This window comes from Notolepis coatsorum (genome assembly GCF_963971535.1).
Source record: "Notolepis coatsorum genome assembly, chromosome: 16".
Taxonomy (NCBI): Eukaryota; Metazoa; Chordata; class Actinopteri; order Aulopiformes; family Paralepididae; genus Notolepis; species Notolepis coatsorum.
The window spans coordinates 2,151,177-2,173,676 of record NC_140180.1 but is presented as its reverse complement, the minus strand read 5'-3'; the positions used below and the strand labels follow the sequence as shown (position 1 = coordinate 2,173,676).

Below are 22,500 nucleotides of genomic sequence, written 5' to 3'. Positions count from 1 at the left end.
TCCCCCCCCCCTCTTCTCTCTCTCTCTCCCCCCCCTCCCTCTCCCCCCCCCTCTCTCTCTCTCTCTCTCTCTCTCTCTCTCTTCTCTCTCTCTCTCTCTCTCTCTCTCTCTCTCTCTCTCATCTCTCTCTCTCTCTCCCCCCCCCTCTCTCTCTCTCCTCTCCTCTCTCTCTCTCCCCCCCCTCTCCCCCCCCCCCCCCCCCCCAGGTGTCCCCACGCCCACACTGGAGGTGTTGCACCACACGCTGAGCATGCTGGTCCGTGAGCGTAAGGTCTACCCCACGCCGGAGGGCTACTTCATCGTGACGCCGCAGACCTACTTCATCACCCCGAGCCTCATCCGGACCAGCTCCAAGTGGTACCACCTGGACGAGCCCGACCGCACGACGCACCAGCAGACCCAGTGCACCTCCCCGCTGTCGGGCACCATCACGCCCTCCACCTCCGGAGGGGTCCGAGAACGAACGCACCCCAAGTCCAGTCAGAACCACGGCGGGGCTGGGGGCCAAGGTACTTCATGTTGTTAATGTTCCCAATAGAACCTTCCTAGCCAAGGTACTTCATGTTGTCATTGGGAATGGGTCTGAGCTCGCAAAGGGCAAATACCGCCGCCTATCGTCTCCCGGATGGTATTGCACATCATTGGATTGGGTGGGCATGTGCATCAGAAAATAACTCCGGTCCAGGGTTTTCCCTTCTCGGGCAAGCAGTATCGTGTTATCACATTCACTGGCGAGGCTGGGAGAAGGGTCGATTATGTGTTTTGGTGCTATAACGTTGGATCAATAAACGCGATCAATATTTGGAATGGCGATCAGGAATTGGATGAATCTTTTTGTAGAACATCAGATGTGAGGTAAGGACTCTATTTTACTAGTCTTGGGTTAATCAGATGTTTTTTTCTCCGCCATCGCAGCGTGTCTGTGTGTGCGTAACATTAGCCTTGACCAAGGCACCCGATAATCTATTTTTCAGCCCGCTTCTCTAGCGTGCATAAGTACACATATACTATCGATAATCTAGCGTGTATTTGAAAACGATTCATAAATCAGCCGAAAAATGACAACGTGTTTTGTGTATTCCACTAAAGAGCTATTATCGCGGAATTTCTCTGGAATTACTAGACATCTCCAAAACTATACTCGTATTCAAAACGGTATAAAACGGAAATGGAACAATCCGTTTCGTACATGTTGACTGCAAGCAAGTCATTGATAAGCGAGGGGTGTTTTAGACCCATAGCCATAATTTAAGATATAGTTTAACACATTGCCCGCCGGGCATTGTGCCCATCTCATACCCCTCTCTGCCACTGTTGAAAGCCTATGGAGATGTTTACCTTCTTTGCAGGGCTATAACTTTTAAAATTTTATTGCTATATTGACATTACTATGGCCCATTCAACATCGATTATCTATCGTTCAGGATGTGGGAACGTTATATTTTTTCATTCATCATACATTGTTGTGTTAATACTTTCTAGAATATAAGTATGTTTTTAATCTTTTCTGCTGTAATTCCAAAAACGCTAGTTATAGGCCCAAACGCATATATAGATTATCGATTGCCGTTTCTTTCCCATACACGCTATATTAAAAAATTCAAATGTATATGATCGGTATACATTATGCTTTATCATGCGTGAAGGAAAGGGGGGGGGGGGTCGTTTATAATTCCTTGATCATCAGTAATGGCTTTATGTAGGTTGGGTGGATATATTAATCAGACTGATTACAAACAAGGAAACGCACAATCGGGCTGAAAATAACGTTACTGTTCTCTTACCGTGGGCCAATGAGACTGGCGGTGAAAGATCCCAATTATTCGACGCCGATCGCCTAGGTCCATTTCCGGTTTGTATGGCGCAATAAACGCCGAAATCATATCGATTATTAAGTTTAGAAAGCGATCCAAATGTACTATAGTGTCTGTCGGGAGTCCCGTAGCGAGATGTGACTGCCGGAGGACTTTCCTCGATGCACCGATGACACTTCCTGTTTTTGCGAGTGTAACTCGCCCGACCATCCACCAGGCGGCGGTATTGAGCCGTTGCAGTCACATCTAGGGTCCAGCTATGGCATCAGGGGTTGGGTGGATGAATTATGAATGCCATGGCGAAAAAATGAAATATTGATCTAAAAAACGCTGTACAGCGATCTTGGCAGACAACGCATGGCGGGGCAATAACGCTGAACAGCGATTTTGGTGACCAATGTGTTAAGCCTTCGCAAATGTCCCCGTCCTCCAATTGACTTCCTTACTGGCACGCTAGCCCTAATATGGTCAAAGGGGCGTGGCTCTGAATGAGTTAACTACAACAAGCAATGCTGTTTGTTATTTAAGATGAGGTCGGACTCGGGCGGCTGGGTGGCGTAGCAGAGATTGCGCTCGTCACCAATGCAAGAGACTCCGGTCTCGACTCCCCGAGTCAGCGTTGCCTGCGGCTTGGGCCAGTCGTCATACTATCTCAATTGGCAGAGGTAGCGGGTGGAAAGTCGATGGGTGGGGATTGGACGTTGTGGACAGCGACCCCTACAGGTCGGTTGGGTGACGCCTGTACAGCAGAGACAGGAAGTATCGGGGGCAGCGTAAGCCTCCCACACGTTACTCCTCGCCACTGAGAGATTTGTGTTCATTGTGCTGCTTTTATAAAATCTCAAATGACTGCTTACAATATTTCATAAAACCAAAGTGTTTAGTTTGTCTAAGATTTTAAAAGGTTTAAACTTTACAGCACTGACAAAGTTGAACAAAGTGCTGTACAAGTCCCACAACATTAAAAAAATAAATGTAATATTATTTTTATATATATTTTTTTATCTCGAAGCTTCGAATTAAAATCGAATCTCGGCCCCGAAGCTTCGAATGCCAAAAAAGAATTCGAAGGTCAGCCCTACACTGTATCACCTCGTTGGTACATCCGTAAGCAGAATAATCGACACTGGAAACGTGGTAGGGCTGAACGATTAATCGATTTTAAATCAAAATCGAGATTTGGAATGATGCAATTATCAAATCGCTTTTTTTTTTTTTTTAACCAGGAAGTCCCATTGAGATACAAGATCGGTTTTGGAGAGGGAGGGTAAGGGGTTTTAGATTGTGTGTTGTGAAGTTTAGACTTCAGAGAGGGAGAGTACAGTACAGAAAAAAAGGTACCGTTGGGTACCGGTATCGATTCCCAGGTAAAAAGAAACATTTTCAGGCTCGGTGTCCCGAAAAGACCCACCGCGTAGGCCAGATAGATGCAAGCCGCAGTTTACAATAAACCTCTGTGGGGCTGCTTTAAATAATTTTTTATTGTAATCGCAAATTTTATCGCAATCGCAATATCTGTCCGAAAAATTGCAATTACATTATTTCCCAAAATCGTGCAGCCCTAAAACGTGGTACCTTTTCTTAAAACGTTATGTTTATTCCATAAACATATCCTCAAGATGGAAACAGTTCTGAAAGTCTTTGAAAAGTCTATTAAATTCATTATTCTATCGATCTCTCCCGTTATCAGCTCGATGGTTTGTTGCGGCCCAGTGGTTAGCCAAAAGCCTTCCTTCCCTGTTAGCCGAAGCTAGCTGTCTCGTGGCTCCGGAGGGTGGAGGGCCTCCCATCCCCCACCCTCCAGCTTACTGCTGTCTCTTTGTCAACGTGTCCACGCGTCTGCCTCGTCTCCTGGTCTGAGTCAAACCGGAAGAACTCACAACTATAAAGTATATTCCTTAGCAACGGCTGCTAGCCCATAGCAACCCCACCCTATCTCATCACTTGTTCTCTGCTCCTAGGTGGCGACTCCTCCTACAACAACAGTTACCGCGGCGACGACCCCCCCGGCGGCCACCACGCCACGCTGCAGCGCCGCTCACCGAAGGACCCCCGGGAGGCGGGGCACGCGCCCCCCCACTCCCCCCACTCGCCCCCCCAGCAGCAGCAGCAGCAGCAGGTGGGAGGGGCCACGGAGAAGAGCCGCAGCACTCTCAGCTTCCCCTTCAAGACGGACACCCTCGCCAAGCACCGAGGAGGAGGGGGGGGAGGGGAGGGGGGAGGGGGGGACAAGCAGGGGGGAGGCGACAAGCAGGGGGGAGGGGACAAGCCGGCGGGAGGGGCCAGCGGGAGCCGTAAGTTCGGCCTGAAGCTCTTCCGCCTCAGCTTCAAGAAGGACAAGACCAAGCAGCTGGCCACCTTCTCCGCCCAGTTCCCGCCCGAGGAGTGGCCGCTGCGCGACGAGGAGGCGCCCAGCCAGCTGCCGCGCCACGTGGAGATGGAGATCATCCGGCGCATCAACCCCGACCTCACCGTGGAGAACCTGGCGCGACACACGGCCGTCATGAAGCGGCTGGAGGAGGAGCGCGCACAGCGCAGCAAGGCCTCCTCGGCCAACCAGAGCGCCCGCAGCCGGCGGGGGGGCGCGGCCGGGCGGCACCGGAAGCCGTCTCAGGCCACCAAGCCCAGCCGCTCGCACAGCAAGGGCCGTCCGTCCCGGGGGGGGGAGCCGCCCCCCCCAGCAGCAGCACCACCCGGGGGGTGCGGAGCCCGGGGACTACCGCGCCTACTCGTCCTCGCTGGCCCGCTCGCCGCGGGAGCACGCCCTGGCCGTGGAGCGGCAGCGGGCGCGGCTCCACCTGGCGCACAGCAACCCCAACATCCTGGACGCCGCCTCGCACCACCTGCCCGTGACGACCAGCGCGTCGACGCCGGAGTGGGACGTGTCGGGGGAGCTGGCCAAGCGGCGCACGGAGATGCCCTTCCCGGAGCCCAGCCGCGGGCCCTCGGCCCACCACCCGCACCCCAAGGTGCACCGCTCGCACTCGCACACGCAGGAGCGCAAGTCCCGCGCCGAGCGCGGCGGCGGCGACAAGGCCAAGGAGCGCTCGCGGTCCATGGACAACTCCAAGGGGCCCCTGGGGGGGGGCGGGGGGCCCGGCCTCATCGGGCCGCCCGACTACTACGACAGCCGCTACTACACGGACGACGGGACCCTCCGGGCGGCCAATCAGAGCGCCTCTTCCTCTCACTACTCCTCGCGGGCCACGCCCGTCACGGTAAAGCACGCCGGGGGGGCCGGCGACTCGCTGGGGGGGGGCACGACGGACGACGGACGGCGGAGCCTGGAGAAGAGAGAGAAGAGCAGCCTGCCGGCCTACTCGCCCAAGCCGCCCGCGTCGTCGTCCGTCGGCCCCGACGACTACTTCCAGTGTTCGGCGTCGTCCTCCGAGGCCGCCCTCGCGGCGCCCGGCCCCCCGGGCACTCTGGGCAAGAGCGGCCACGACGGGCCGAAGCCGGGGGGCGGGGCCGAGAGGCAGACGGACAGGCAGACGCCCCACCCGCCGGACTATAAGGAGGAGAAGGCGGCTCCTAAAGGGGGCAGCCTGCCCCCCATGCCCCTCTCGCTGCCCGACCCCCACACCTCCTCCGCCCTCTTCAGTAAAGACACTCTGTTCAAGCCTCCCCCCAGCCTCCCACTGCACCCCGGCTCGCTGAGGAAGACGCCCGTGCTCTCCTGCGATGCCTCCCAGGAGGCCTTCGACGCCCCCAAGCCCCTGGTGGCCACCGCCTGCTCCTCCGCGCCCACGCCTGGGGGCGGCGGCCTCGAACCCACCGCCGCCGCCGCCTCTTCCTCCTCCGCCGCCGAGGCCGCCTCCTCCTTCGACTACTACAACGTCTCCGACGACGAGGAGCCGGAGGAGGCCGGCGGCTGCGGCAAGAGTCGAGGAGGAGGGGCGGAGGGGAAGGCGGGGGAGGGGGGCGGCGGCGGGAGGGGAGGGGGAGGGACCATGCAATGGCTGCTGGAGCGGGAGAAGGAGAGGGACCTGCAGAGGAGGTTTGAGAGGAACCTGACGTTCCCCGGTGCTAAGGAGAACCTCCCGGAGGGGAACCACCACCACCAGCACCACCAGCAGCAGCAGTCGGCCCACTCGGCGCGGCTGGACAGCATGGACAGCAGCTCGGTCACCGTGGACAGCGGCTTCAACTCCCCACGGTGAATATACACACAAACAAAATGCAAACAAATGAGGTACAAATAGCTCACTTTTTTTTAACCCTTTCACTGCCACACGACAGCCGGTTAACCCTTTCACTGTGACAATACAGAAGGTTAGCCCTTTACTATCACACAACCGACGGCGATGCTCCATCATTAGCATCATTAGCTCCGCAAAAACGCTGCATCTCTTATTGTTTGCTTTTAATCATTGTGAGAATGCAGTCATGCGTCTGCCCTCATTGAAATACATAGGATCGAAAGTGCAAGTCATTCGTGCCTAATTAGGTAACAGGTGTGTGGCTCATGGCTCATGGCTACAGCTGACTTGCCAATGACCTCTCATGGAGTTAACCCTTAATCGCCCCTCTGTGTAGCAGTACTGAATTGCTTGACAGCGCCCTCTGTCTTGCGGGTTGTGTCATTGTACTCAGTAGGGATGTCCTCATTCATTGGTCTATGTTGACCCATTGTACTCGGTAGGGATATCCTCTTTCATTGGTCGATGTTGACCACTCCCCCGATCCTTAGACCACACCCCCTTAGGCCACACCCCCTTAGTGTATCTCTTGAACCGCTTGTCGTAGAGACTTGCGGGTTGTTCCATTGGACTCGGTAGGGATATCCTCTTTCATTGGTCGATGTTGACCACTCCCCCGATCCTTAGACCACGCCCCCTTAGGCCACACCCCCTCAGTGTATCTCTTGAACCGTTTGTCGTAGAGACTTGCGGGTTGTTCCATTGGACTCGGTAGGGATATCCTCTTTCATTGGTCGATGTTGACCACTCCCCCGATCATTAGACCACGCCCCTTAGGCCACACCCCCTTAGTGTATCTCTTGAACCGTTTGTCGTCGAGACTTGCAGGTTGTGCCATTGGACTTGGTAGGGATATCCTCTTTCATTGGTCGATGTTGACCACTCCCCTGATCCTTAGACCACGCCCCCTTAGGCCACGCCCCCGTAGGCCACACCCCCTTAGTGTACCTCTTGAACCGTTTGCCGTAGAGACTTGCGGGTTGTGCCATTGGACTCGGTAGGGATATCCTCTTTCATTGGTCGATGTTGACCACTCCCCCGATCCTTAGACCACACCCCCTTAGGCCACACCCCTTAGTCCAGAATTTTTTTGTTTATTTTATGTTTCATAAATTTTTTTTTACAAAAAAGTCTAAAAAGTTTGTTTTTCAGAGCCTGGAGCTCAACACGTCTCGTGTCTGTATGTGACTAATACATCTCTTGAATCTTGAAAGGTCTCACCTGTCCAGAGTGCAGTTCGGACCTTTCTTTAGATGTTATTCTATTGTTGTTTATTTATTGTGTTGTTGTTGTTGTTTATTCTCCTGTTCAGACAGATCTCTACTAGGCTGCAGCTGTCGACACGTCTCCTTGTGTTTCTGAGCCACTTCCTGTTTAGTTTAGTGACACCTGTGTTACTGTGATAATAACAACCTTTCTGTCTCCCTCTGTCTGTCTCTCCCTCTCTGTTTCCCTCTCTCTTTCTCTTTCTCTCTGTCTCTCTCCCTCTCTTTCTCGGTTTCTCCCTCTGTCTCTCTTTCTCTCTGTCTCTCTCTCTCCCTCTCTCTGTCTCTCTCTCCCTCTCTTTCTCGGTTTCTCCCTCTGTCTCTCTCTCTCTGTCTCTCTCTCTCCCTCTCTCTGTCCCTCTCTCTCTCTCTCTGTCTCTCTCTGTCTCTCTCTCCCTCTCTCTCTTCCTCTCTCTGTCTCTCCCTCTCTGTCTCTCTCTCTGTCTCCCTCTCTGTTTCTCCCTCTCTGTGTCTCTCTATCTCTCCCCCCCCTCTCTCTCTGTCTCTCTCTTTGTCTCTCTGTCTCTCTCTCCCTGTCTCTCTCTCTCTCCATCTCTCTCTCCCTCTCTCTGTATCTCTCTCTCTCCCTCTCTCTGTCTCTTCCTCTCTGTCTCTCTATATCTCTCCCCCCTCTCTCTCTGTCTCTCTCTCTCCCTCTCTCTGTCTCTCTCTCTGTCTCTCTGTCTCCCTCCCCCTCTCTCTCTCCCTCTCTCTGTCTCTCTCTCCCTCTGTCTCTCCCTCTCTATCTCTCTATCTCTCTCTCCCCCCCTCTCTATCTCTCCCCCTCTCTCCCTCCCTCTCTCCCCCTCTATATATCTCTCCCCCCCCTCTCTCTATCTCTCTCTCCTCTCTCTCTCCCCCCCCTCTCTCCCTCTCTCTCTCCTCTCTCTCTGTCTCTCCCCCCCCCTCTCTCTCTCCCCCCCCCCTCTCTCCCCCCCCCCCCCCGCATGCAGCACCAGAGAGAGTCTAGCCTCCAACACGTCCAGTATAGTGGAGAGTAACCGCAGACAGAACCTGGCTCTGAGTCCGGGTCACCTGGGGCCCTTCTCCTTCCGCACGGTGCCGGAGCCCCCCGGCCCCCAGCCCCCCGACAAGCTGCCCAAGCCCAGCGCCTGCCTCGCGTCAATCACCAGCGTCTGAGGCAGGGAGGGCGGGGCTAAGGACCACGGGAGGAGGAGGGGGCTGGAAGGAGGGGTCAAGAGGGTGGGAGCTAGTGACTAAGCACCCCCCCCCCCCCCCCCTCCTCAAGGACTGTTACACAGCATCAGACTGACTCAGTAGAGCCCCCCGCTGGGGCCCCTGTGGAACTACCGCTGTTACACACACACACACACACACACACACACACACACACACACAACCAGACACACACATAGCAACGCAAGCCACCAAACCACAACTCTGCGCCACACACACACACACAATCCCCCTCCACTCACACACTCACACACACACAATCCCCCTCCACACACACACACACACACACACAATCCCCCTCCACACACACACACACACACAATCCCCCTCCACACACTCACACACACACAATCCCCCTCCACACACACACACACACACACAATCCCCCTCCACACACACACACAATCCCCCTCCACACACACACACAATCCCCCTCCACACACACACACACACACAATCCCCCTCCACACACACACACACACACAATCCCCCTCCACACACACACCAGACCGCTGGGCAGACTGACCACATCATCCTGCTAACGTGTGTGTGTGTGCGTGTGTAATCTGTAAATCTCAGGTCATTTTGTTCCACTCCCATTCCAGTTGCTCCAGCTCAGTGCCACCCCCTAGTGACCACTACCAGTATTACGCTCTAAATACTACAGCCTCCTAGACCTCTAATGCTATTTTTTACTATTGATGCCCCCTAGTGACCATTAACAGTATTACACTCTAAATACGGTACTGCAGCGTCCTAGGACCCCAACCCCCCCTAGTGACCATTAACAGTATTACACTCTAAATACGGTACTACAGGCTCCTAGAACCCAACCCCCCCTAGTGACCATTAACAGTATTACACTCTAAATACGGTACTACAGGCTCCTAGACCCCAACCCCCCCCCCCCCCTAGTGACCATTAACACTTTAACTGCCGGAAGACGCTTTTAGGCGTCCTTCCCCGCCATGCTCAAGTTGCCGAAGACGCCGTAACTCGTCTTTGATATCAATATTTCTAAAATCTGTGATCGGAATCATATTTCCTTTCCGGGGGCCCTGAGACACAAGTGTGATCTCCTCTCAATCCTCTAGCGGTTCAAGACCGCCATCTGGTGGCCGATCGGCAGATCGAAAAAACGGATGTTACCTTTAACCCGGCAGGACTCACTCCATATGTGGTCCGGGCACTCGCTAATGTTAGAGAGACTCTGTCTTCACACAGTGAACATCGATCGCTGCAAATAACTCGAAAAAACAACATGATTTGGACGTATATATTATTATACAACCTGGAAATGGACCGGATATTTCTATATCCCATAATAGGAAAATGTCTGTTCCACGCTCATCGCCCAACGGCGCGAGGAAGATACGGTAAGATTCAGCGTTATTTTCCAATGTGTACGATACTAACTGCTATGATGAACATTTTACCCACATTAGATGAATGGTATAACGCTGCCCACGGAATTATAAACGCCCCCTCGGCCATCCGGTCAACATCAGATGATACGTAGTAACTTCCAGAAGTCCGTCCAGTTGGATTTTTTTATATCGCGCCGATTGCTATCAAACTGTATTTGATCATCAATATAATGCATTTGGGGCTATAAATCACGTTCTGGAGAAAGCTGCAGAAAGAGATGAAAACATACTTATACTTTAGATCATATTTTAGTATGAATATGTGAATGAAAAAGTTTAACGTTCATACACCCTGAACAATACATATAGGACATTGAATGGGCCCTAATAATGGCAATTTAGCAATAGAATTTAAAAAGTTATAGCCCTGCAAAGAAGGGGAACTTCTACATAGACAAATAGAGCTGGCAACCTATGGTATGAATTTAGCCTTAGGCAATCAAAGTGTTAACAGTATTACACTCTAAATACGGTACTACAGGCTCCTAGACCCCAACCCCCCCCCCCCTAGTGACCATTAACAGTATTACACTCTAAATACGGTACTACAGGCTCCTAGACCCCAACCCCCCCTAGTGACCATTAACAGTATTACACTCTAAATACGGTACTACAGGCTCCTAGACCCCAACCCCCCCTAGTGACCATTAACAGTATTACACTCTAAATACGGTACTACAGGCTCCTAGACCCCAACCCCCCCTAGTGACCATTAACAGTATTACACTGACTCTAAATACAATTCCCACTACTATCTACTATAACAGACTCCTAGACCTCTACTCTGTTACTGCTGACAGAATCTGATTACATCCCTGTTGGTTTTACTAGAGTCTAATCTGATTACAGGGTTCTAATCCCTATCCTACCACTACAGTGGGGTTCTAATCCCTGTTCTACCACTACAGTAGGGTTCTAATCCCTGTTCTACCACTACAGTAGGGTTCTAATCCCTGTTCTACCACTACAGTAGGGTTCTAATCCCTGTTCTACCACTACAGTAGGGTTCTAATCCCTATTCTAATCCCTATTCTACCACTACAGTAGGGTTCTAATCCCTGTTATACCACTACAGTAGGGTTCTAATCCCTGTTCTACCACTACAGTAGGGTTCTAATCCCTGTTCTACCACTACAGTAGGGTTCTAATCCCTGTTCTACCACTACAGTAGGGTTCTAATCCATATTCTACCACAACAGTAGGGTTCTAATCCCTGTTCTACCACTACAGTAGGGTTCTAATCCATATTCTACCACAACAGTAGGGTTCTAATCCCTGTTCTACCACTACAGTAGGGTTCTAATCCATATTCTACCACAACAGTAGGGTTCTAGACTATTCCATCACCACAGGTCCCCTGTCTGGTAGAGGTTATAGGTTCCATGTCTGGTAATGTTTGCACTGTCCATGCCCAGCCTGGTCGCCTCCCCCCCCCCCACACACACACACACTGACAGCCCCCCCCCCCCCCCACACACACACACACACACACACACACACACACACACTGACAGCCCCCCCCCCCACATACACACACACACTGACAGCCCCCCCCCCACACACACACACACTGACATCCCCCCACACACACACACACTGACACCCCCCCACACACACACACTGACAGCCCCCCCCCCCCCCACACACACACTGACAGCCCCCCCCCACACACACACACACACTGACAGCCCCCCACACACACACACTGACACCCCCCCACCCCACACACACACACTGACAGCCCCCCCCCCCACACACACACTGACACCCCCCCACCCCACACACACACACTGACAGCCCCCCCCCCCACACACACACTGACAGCCCCCCCCCCCCCCCCCCCCCACACACTGACAGCCCCCCCCCCCCCCACACTGACAGCCCCCCCCCCCCCCCCCCCCCCCCACACACACACACACTGACAGTCCATGAAATGTCTTCCCTTTCCATCGGTGGCGGTTTCTAAAGGAGCTTCAACAATAACATTGTTTCTAACAGTGACGTTATGTCATACTTGTAAATGATGTTTATCTGTCATGCCTAGTCAAATAATTTAAACAATAAAACGGAGGGATTTTTTAAATGTCTATAATATCTGAAGGTCCCTCTCCTTGTGTAGTGCTGCTGTTACCGTTGTTGTCGTGTACGTGTTATAACCCCCGACGGGGACTGTGTTACTTTTTAAGATAATAAAATAACAATGTTTGGTTACATCGCTGCTGCTGCGTGGTTTACTGTACCTGTTTACTGTACCTGTTTACTGTAACTTTACTGTAACTTTACTGTACCTGTTTACTGTACCTGTTTACTGTAACTTTACTGTAACTGTTTCATCCACTTCATCAGATCAGAGCGGAGAGATTCCTGTCAGAACAACGGGGCAGACTGCCTATATATTATATATAGACTACAATATATAGATACAATATATATATTGACTACCTATATATATAGACTACCTATATAGACTACAATATATATTGACTACCTATATATAGACTACAATATATATAGACTACAATATATATAGACTACCTATATATAGACTACAATATATATAGACTACAATTTATATATTGACTACCTATATATATAGACTACCTATATATAGACTACAATATATATATATTTTTTTTATCCACTTTTTCTCCCATTTTCTATATTTTCTCCCATCCCAATTTCGTATCATCCAATTCAACCCTCCCCTGTCACGGACGCTGATTCTTGCCTCCCACAAGCCGGCTGCAATGTGGACTAAGTCATACATAGCACAAGTCCCCTCCGGTACTTGAGGTAACAGCAGTCGCATCTTTTCACCTGCGCAGCTCGATCTCTCAGTGGCGAGGAGTAACGCGTGGGAGGCTCACGCTGCCCCCGACACTTCCTGATTCTACTGCGCAGGCGCACCAACCGACCTGTAGGAGTCGCTGTCCACAACGCCCGATCCCCACCCATCAGTTTCCCACCCCCTAATACGGCCAATGTGTATTAGTACGGACGACCAGCTAAACTGAAAGCAATGTGGAGCGCTGGGCTCGAACAGGCAAGCCCAGCGTCTCCAGATTTCGTGGCGAGCGCCTTGCCCACTACGCCACGTAGCCGCCCATAGACTACAATATATATAGTCGTTACAGACTATAGGGCAAACCGAAACATCTTTAAAAACTCCTTCATTCCTAATGCCATTAAGGCATTAAATTAATGTTGCACTCGTCAGACCCGCTCCCTGTTGATGTATTGTATTCCTACGTTCTCTGCACGTCTCCATGACTTACTTTACTCATCCTCTTCGTCCCGGTCGGGGCATAAAGCCGCATTTATATACTTCTCCATTACAGGTGTATTATTATGTATAATGTCTGCTGTCATTGTTGTTGTGTTATTTCTTTGTTCAACGGTGAGACCAAAGACACATTTCCACACTGGACAATAAAGTGAAACTAACTATATATATATAGACTACAATATATTTATATAGATGACAATATATTTACATTTGTTCTAGCGATCTAAACAATCGATCCATGCCAACGCTAGACATGTAAACGGTGAGAGACTCACTCACAGCTGTTTGTTTGTTTTTTTCAAATGGTATTTTGGTAGATACTGTACTGTCATATTTCACACCATTACATCCATAACTGTGATGATGTTCTGACACTGAACTGAGGAACTATATCATCACTGATGTGAGGCAGCGTCCATCTTTCATAATGGACTGCATTTTATAAACGGCTTTTATCCAAAGCGCTTTACAACCAGTGGCGTCCTTTCACTAAAAGGCAAGGTATGGCGAGGAGGGGGGGGGGGGATTTTTTTTGTTAAATCAGTTGTGCAATAGTCACTTTTGGTGAGTTGTTTCTATACAATTCACTTATACGACATTTAGGTATGACACAGGACTACACAAGCATTTTTAGTATAGAAATGTGTCAACAGACTAAAGCAGGGAACCACAATATTTTGCATACGAATTATGCAGAATGTAATATCATAACTGTAATAATTACTTTTCTTGCAATTGAGCCAATTTTCCTTAGGTACGGTTTTGAAGTGTGTGTTCAACAGAATGTAGTATCAAAAACACGTTCACAAAAACAAAAAGTATGAGTTACTGAAAGCTGAACTGTACTATTATAATCACTAAGCCAGACCTTACCTGTGTCCCTGTATCACTTGTCTCTGCTGCCCTTTGATTAAAAAACTTCCCTATGTCAATATTTTTTGCCAAGGTATGGCGAGTGCCATACCTTGCCATACCAAATGGACGCCCCTGTTTACAACTCATGCCTCACATTTCACCCGTTCACTCACACGTTCACACACCGACGGCGGAGATGACCGTGCTTAGGTGCCGACCTGCTCATCGGGAGCAGTTAGGGGTTAAGTGTCTTGCTCAAGGACCCTTCGACGTGATGCCCGGGAGGAGCGGGAATCGAACCGAGAACCTTCAGATGACCAGACGACCGACCGCTCTATCTCCTCCTGAGCCCCATCGTTGATTTGAGCACGATAGAATAATATTATTTAGGAAAATAAGTCTTGAATCAATTACTAGATGAAATTCAAATCATGTTGAACTTTTCATTTATTTATTTTTTGTAAATGTAAAAAAAAAATGTATAAAGTATATAATATGCTTTGTTGTATAGTGAAAACCGTGTGATGCCATTAATGTGTCTCAGTGGATCTAAAAAAAGAAAGTGCTATAATTCAATACAGCCACTAGGAGGGAGTGTTGCCTGAAATATTCACCTTCACGATGTCTCCCCGCTGGCCTGAGATCAGATCCCACCAGAACCTTCTCTCCTGTGTGTCTCCCTGCTGGCCTGAGATCAGATCCCACCAGAACCTTCTCTCCTGTGTGTCTCCCTGCTGGCCTGAGATCAGATCCGACCAGAACCTTCTCTCCTGTGTGTCTCTCCTCTACTGTGTCTCCCTGCTGGCCTGAGATCAGATCCCACCAGAACCTCCACCATCCACGTCAACTAAAAACACACTTCTTCAATCAATATGTGAATAAAAATAAATATTATGCTACTATATCCCTATTACCTACTATGCTAATATGTCTATACTACTATGCACTCAAGACCAGCACTGAAGTTCAACACGTTTGTTTGACAAACAATCGTACTACTGACCCCTGACCCTGAGCTCCCAGAGTTGTAACGCATCACTGAGCACAGGGTGACAGTACAGCTACAGGGTGACAGTACAGCTACAGGGTGACAGCACAGTACAGGGTGACAGCACAGCACAGGTGACAGTACAGCACAGGTGACAGCACAGCACAGGTGACAGTACAGTACAGGGTGTCAGTACAGTACAGGGTGACAGTACAGCTACAGGGTGACAGTACAGCTACAGGGTGACAGTACAGTACAGGGTGACAGCACAGTACAGGGTGACAGTACAGTACAGGGTGACAGTACAGCTACAGGGTGACAGTACAGCTACAGGGTGTCAGTACAGTACAGGGTGACAGTACAGCACAGGGTGACAGTACAGCTACAGGGTGACAGTACAGTACAGGGTGACAGTACAGCTACAGGGTGACAGTACAGCTACAGGGTGTCAGTACAGTACAGGGTGACAGTACAGTACAGGGTGACAGTACAGCTACAGGGTGACAGTACAGCTACAGGGTGACAGTACAGCTACAGGGTGACAGTACAGCTACAGGGTGACAGTACAGTACAGGGTGACAGTACAGCTACAGGGTGACAGTACAGCTACAGGGTGACAGTACAGCTACAGGGTGACAGCACAGTACAGGGTGACAGTACAGCTACAGGGTGACAGTACAGTACAGGGTGACAGTACAGCTACAGGGTGTCAGTACAGCTACAGGGTGTCAGTACAGTACAGGGTGTCAGTACAGTACAGGGTGTCAGTACAGTACAGGGTGTCAGTACAGTACAGGGTGACAGCACAGTACAGGGTGTCAGTACAGTACAGGGTGACAGTACAGCTACAGGGTGACAGTACAGCTACAGGGTGACAGTACAGCTACAGGGTGTCAGTACAGCCTGGCGAAATATTCCTGAACACTTTAAAACATTTTACACTTCTCACAATCCTCCCGGACACTTTTCACTTTACATTTTCACACTTATTACTGTACATTTTTACTGTATATTTCTGTATATTTTTGGCTGGATAGTTGTATATTTAAGATTTTAGAATGTATATACATACCAGAATGTAGATCCCGGGGGCCGTATTTTTTTCTTTATTCTATTTTATCCTTATTATTATTATTATTATTATATATATATATATATTTTTTTAACTTAAATCTTTTATTAACATTTATAGACAAACAACACTTACACAATACCTACAATGACTTCAACAACACAACAGTGCATCCACATGGGCCCCTTGAATTCGGCCACGCTCAGCCTCCCAGACCTCCATGAGAGGCCCCCCCTCCCGCCATCCACCCCCAGAATCGGGGCTCCCCCACATCCCAGGGCCGTCTCACGCGGGGCAGAGTATTCAGCGACACGGGTACCTTGAATTTCATTGGGCCAGGCCCAGTAGAGGGGCGAGGGGTGGTACTCCCCCCCCCCCCCCCACCGAGCCAAGCCCGCTACCTCCCATGCCACCAAGCAACTGGAGTTAACTGGAATATGTTGTTTCTTTACACATATGTTGGATTTCAATGTCACATCGTGCCTGTACAACTATATAGGTTAAAGTAATGTCACATCTTACGTGTGCAACTGTATAGGTTTAGGTAATGTCACATCTTAGCTGTGCAACTATATAGCTTCTTTTTTTTTTGATCAAACATTTTTCTTTTTCTTTCTTTTTTTTCCAACATGAAACAAAACATATATCACAATATAATAATAAAAATACATAAATAGACTTCCCAAGACAATAACTTAACACCACATGTCAAGACAATAACTGATACAGACTGTACAGTGATCATCCTACATGGACACTCGCTCGTTCTCTTCCCCCCCCCCTCCCCCGCTCACCCAAGGACCTCAACGTGAGTCACACTCACAATACATTATTCAGTAATCAAAAAGAAAAAATCAAAACAAATTCCCAAACTTGTATGCGTTCTTTTAACTTTGCCACTGCAGCCAACCAAATTGCGATATTAGATTCCTTAACCCCTACAACACGTGCCGTGGATATCTCCAAATAGATCACATCAAGGTAGGTGAGAAACCATACCTTCGGGCAGAGTTTGTCTGGGTGAAACCAACGTGAGGCAATCGATTTTTTTGCGGCTGTGAGGCCGGCCAAAATTAGTCTTTTCACCTGTATGTATAGAGGTCGGTAATTTAGAGAGATCATTCAGTAACAATACAGAAGGAGATACAGGTATGGTCAAAGAGAAAATGTCTGAGAGCTGATATGTAACATTTTCCCAAAAACTCACAACAGGAGGGCATTCCCAGTACATATGCATAAATGTTCTGGTGGCACCGTTTGGACACAAGGTACATAAAGAGTCAGGTCTGAGACCCATTGAATTCAATCGTCTAGGGGTTAAATAAGTCCTGTGAATAAAATGTAGGTGAATCTGTTGGTGATCTGGGTTGTGTGAGGATAACCGAACATTTTCCCAGACTGCATCCCAATCAAAATCTACATCCAACTCCGGGACATCCTTTCTCCAAATCGTATCCAGGGGGAGGTCTTTATACGAGGACATGAGTAAATGGCAATAAAAGTCAGAAACGAAGCCTCTCAATGTCTCTTTGTCATAAAATAATTTGTGAAAGCGGTGATGCACTAGTGGAGCGTCCCATGGCACGCCATGAGCCTTCAGAGCTGCTCTTATTTGTAAATAAAAGAAAAAGGAGGTTCCGGGGAGATCATATCCGTTGGATATATCCTGAAAAGAGCGGAGACCAGAGTTATCGAAGATATCCCCCAATGTGTGTATGCCTTTCTTTTCCCATCTAGGGTATCTAATAGGTTGTTGTCCAATAAGGAGAAGATTGTTATTAAATATAGGGGAATGCGTGTGCCATTGATGGCGGTTAGTCCCCACTTTCTGAGTGTCACGCCAAGTCTGGATCACGTGTGATAAGAGGGCCAAATCGTAATTTACATTGTTTAATTGATATGTTGGTATACACAATATCCTGAAGTCTATATGGGGACACCAACTTCTCCTCCAATGGTCGCCAAGATACAGCTGCTTGAGCGTCAAACCAAGTGATCAAAGGTCTCAGAGAGAAAGATTGAAAATAATATTTAAAGTCTGGAAATGCTAAGCCCCCATCGAGTTTAATCCTTTGGGCAGTTGATCTCTTCAAGCGCGGGCGTTTATTGTTCCAAACGAATTTATATGAGGCAGAGTGCAATTTCTGCCAGTAACCAGCAGGAGGAGGTAACAGGAGCATGGAGCTGATAAAGTTAATTCTGGGTAAAATATTCATTTAAATTATTGACGGACGGGCCTGTAATGAATTTTTTTATTTGGACCATCTGTTAAAGTCATTCGTAATCCTGTCACCCAAGCTGGAGTAATTATACCTTACCGTCTGGCTAATAGTGGGGAATATTTCAATCCCGAGACATTTAAAGTGCTCCACCATAAGTATGGTAGCCTTCACAGGCTCATTAAGTGGAAGAAAAGCAGATTTTGGCAACTATATAGCTTAAAGTAAATGTCAAAACTTACCTGTGCAACTGTATAGGTTAAGGTAATGTTTCGTCTGTCTGTCTGTCTGTCTGTCTGTCTGTGTTTGTTTGTTTGTTCGGGGTTATGTAGGTGTGGGAATAATGCAACCTTCTTTTTTCAGGGGGGTTTCTAATAATATAGATTTCTGTGTATTGCTGTTTTGTGTCAGTGTAGTTGTCCTTCCTCCAATGACCTGGGACAGATGGACCGAACCTCTCAGGATCTGCATGCTTCGATCCCTGCTTGGCTGCTTTGGTCCACAACCTGGTGGCGGGTCGGGGTGTTGGTCCTGGGGGGTTCGGGGGTCCTGGGGTGGGAGGGGGGAGGAACCGTCTTTTGTGGTGTCTATAGGGAGGTGTAGTGGTTACGTCATTGCCGTTTTTCGTGTTCCACCCTCTGTCCAACCCAATGTATTTCCCCATTGCCCATTTCTAAATCGTCTCGTTTAAAACAAATAAAGCATGAACATTGGCATGGTGTACCTTTCTGTGCTTATTCATCCACAAGCTATAGCTCAACATGAAAATATTCGCAATTAATCATTAAAAAAATCGCCGAATTTTATTTCAACCAAAAATGCTTAAACAATAATGTTAGTGATAGAAGGCAACTCATTTTGTGCAAAAATGGAAAGTTTTTCAATTTCCATGCGGCAGAATTGTTACAATAGCCGATAATCAATTTTCCCAATGATAAATCCCTATACGGGTGGAACAACCAGTGACGTCAGACTACACCTCCCTATTGTGATGTCTGTAATAGTATGTTTATTTTTTATGTTTTGTTCTGTGTTTATTAGGGGTGTAGCGGTACGTGTATTCGTCCCGCAAATGTACGGTACGGGCGTCACAGTGCGGTACATCCAGCCATACGAAGAACACGTCTCATACGACACTAGGTGAAACTAGGGTTGCACATTTGACAAATGTATGCTCTCAATCTCTTTACTTTACTTTACACTGGCTTACTAACAGTCTTAACACAGAAGGTCATTCATTTAACGTTAAATATCAAGCTTAGTATTGCCACATTTAGATGATGAATAAAACGTTGAAGTTTGTAAAGGCAGGATGACAAGCCGACATAACAAATTGAGAGGTCTTGTTACTGTTGCTGTATTGTGTTCGTCTTGTTTTATGCATAAGAAAGAAAGAAAAATATTTGACAAAAAAAAGAGAATATGAACCAAATTGTTCAATAAACTACTGAACATGTCTCTCTACACCTTTACCCTCACAGAGAACACAAGGATCTATGAATACGCACATTGACAACATTGATATTTACTAGGAATTCCAAGTCAGCAGCTTAGTATTATTTCAAGACATGTCGATACATACTCATCGTTCTGTGTTGCTGAAGCTAGAGTCTACCTATTAGTGAAATCAGACATTAGTGACATCAGACATTAGTGACATCACACATTAGTGACATCAGACATTAGTGACATCACACATTACTTTTGTGACATCACACATTAGTGACATCAGACATTAGTGACATCACACATTACTTTTGTGACATCACACATTAGTGACATCACACATTAGTGACATCAGACATTAGTGACATCACACATTAGTGACATCAGACATTAGTGACATCACACATTAGTGACATCACACATTAGTGACATCAGACATTAGTGACATCAGACATTAGTGACATCAGACATTAGTGACATCACACATTAGTGACATCACACATTAGTGACATCACACATGCAACTCAGAAAGTACAGAGAAAAAGGCACTCTGGTGACGAGTTCTGCACAAATAACAACCTGTATCGTCAAGGTCGTGTCTCCAAGAGGAGTCGACCATAAAAAACAAACGTTCTAGGGATCTAGGTTTTGTGTTGTGTTATTATTTTACATGATTAGATGTTCAAACCCCTTTGAAATGGAATGTCCCGGACCCTTGGAGACGTTGAAGGTTGAAGGTTATATGTTCCAGACCCTTGGAGACATTCTAACATCTTGAAGGTTATGTGTTCCAGGCCCTTGGAGACGTTCTAACATCTTGAAGGTTATGTGTTCCAGACCCTTGGAGACATTCTAACATCTTGAAGGTTATGTGTTCCAGGCCGCCTGTACGTTAATGCCAAGCAAGCAGTGCAAAAATGCTTCCGCATTCGTCACCGCACGCTAGTGCGGTAAAGCGCCCTTCTTTTCAGACAAATGCTACCGTGCGTGCACCGGCGGCGGCGTGCTCGCTCAGGTGCGTGCGTGCGCCGGCGTGCTCGCGCGAGGTGCCCGCGCATGCGACACGAGCGGAGCTCAATATATATAAGTCACCGCCCCTAATTCAGTATCCAACAAATAGCTCAATTGGTAAGGACACATGGCTGTGGATCCTATGGCTTGTTTGCTGGCGAGTTCGAATCCCATCGAAAATATTTTTTAACGTGATTTTTTTTTAACGTGTATTCTTTCGCCGATTAAGGTTAGGCATTGTTTCGGAGTTGGTTAAGGTTAGAACGGTTAAGTTTAGGCGCTGTTAAGGAGCTGGTTAAGGTTAGAGTTTGTCAAAGAGAATGGCAATATAATTTCTATGGTTAAGGTTAAGGTTAGGCATTGTTTCGGAGTTGGTTAAGGTTAGAACGGTTAAGTTTAGGCGCTGTTAAGGAGCTGGTTAAGGTTAGAGTTTGTCAAAGAGAATGGCAATAGACAGCCTATTTCCGCGAAAATGAAAGGCGCATTACTGCATGCCACTACGGTAAATTTTTGCACTGCTTGCTTGGCATAAAGCTACACGCTTCCAGGCCCTTGGAGACGTTCTAACATCTTGAAGGTTATGTGTTCCAGGCCCTTGGAGACATTCTAACATCTTGAAGGTTATGTGTTCCAGACCCTTGGAGACATTCTAACATCTTGAAGGTTATGTGTTCCAGACCCTTGGAGACATTCTAACATCTTGAAGGTTATGTGTTCCAGACCCTTGGAGACGTTCTAACATCTTGAAGGTTATGTGTTCCAGACCCTTGGAGACATTCTAACATCTTGAAGGTTATGTGTTCCAGGCCCTTGGAGACGTTCTAACATCTTGAAGGTTATGTGTTCCAGGCCCTTGGAGACGTTCTACCATCTTGACGGTTATGTGTTCCAGGCCGCCTGTACCGGTTCCGCAACTGTAAGTTACTTCCTGGGTAGGCCTGATTGGCCCCGACAGGCACGTGACAGGCGCGGCCACGCCCCGCGGCAGCCTCAGGACGCGCAACGAGGCTGCTGAGAGCTGTCGCTCGGAAATGCGGAAATAGGCTGTCTATTGCCATTCTCTAAGACAAACTCTAACCTTAACCAGCTCCTTAACAGCGCCTAAACTTAACCTTTCTAACCATAACCAACTCCGAAACAATGCTTAAAGTTAACATGCCTAAACTTAACGGCGAACGAATGCACGTTAAAAAAAAAAGAAAAAAAAATTGAAGGGAATCGAACTCGCCAGCAACGGACGGTAGGATCCACACCAATGCAACGCTGCCAATTGAGCTATTTCTGGATTGTGAAAAAGGGCGTATTACTACATAATGCTGCCGCGGAGCGTGCCGCGCGGCAGAGAAAGTTGCGCGTCCTGAGGCTGCCGCGGGGGCGTGGCCGCGCCTGTCACGTGCCTGTCGGGGCCAATCAGGGCCTACCCCGGAAGTAACTTACAGTTGCGGAACAGTAACAGGCTTCCAGGCCCTTGGAGACGTTCTAACATCTTGAAGGTTATGTGTTCCAGGCCCTTGGAGCGGTTCTAACATCTTGAAGGTTATGTGTTCCAGGCCCTTGGAGACATTCTAACATCTTGAAGGTTATGTGTTCCAGGCCCTTGGAGACATTCTAACATCTTGAAGGTTATGTGTTCCAGGCCCTTGGAGACGTTCTAACATCTTGAAGGTTATGTGCTCCAGGCCCGCGCCGCCAGCAGGAGGCCCAGCAGGACCGGGCAGCAG

General features: G+C 48.5%; 2 protein-coding genes across 2 annotated transcripts in view; one reads left to right on the top strand and one right to left on the bottom strand.

Moving 5' to 3' along the window:
- LOC311242347 (storkhead-box protein 2-like) overlaps positions 1-8,450 on the top strand; it is a 29,691-nt gene extending 21,241 nt beyond the window's left edge. The window contains 4 exon segments of the mRNA XM_084331295.1: positions 207-509; positions 3,776-4,503; positions 4,505-5,970; positions 8,232-8,450. Coding sequence (XP_084187421.1) covers positions 207-509; positions 3,776-4,503; positions 4,505-5,970; positions 8,232-8,418 — 2,684 coding nt within the window. The 3' untranslated portion in view covers positions 8,419-8,450.
- A 13,776-nt stretch (positions 8,451-22,226) lies between these two features.
- Positions 22,227-22,500, bottom strand: part of enpp6 (ectonucleotide pyrophosphatase/phosphodiesterase 6) — a gene marked incomplete at its 5' end in the record, with an annotated part of 26,592 nt that continues 26,318 nt past the window's right edge. The window contains one exon of the mRNA XM_084331357.1: positions 22,227-22,500. This exon is cut by the window's right edge and continues 157 nt beyond it. Within this exon, the coding sequence (XP_084187483.1) occupies positions 22,446-22,500 (55 nt within the window). The 3' untranslated portion in view covers positions 22,227-22,445.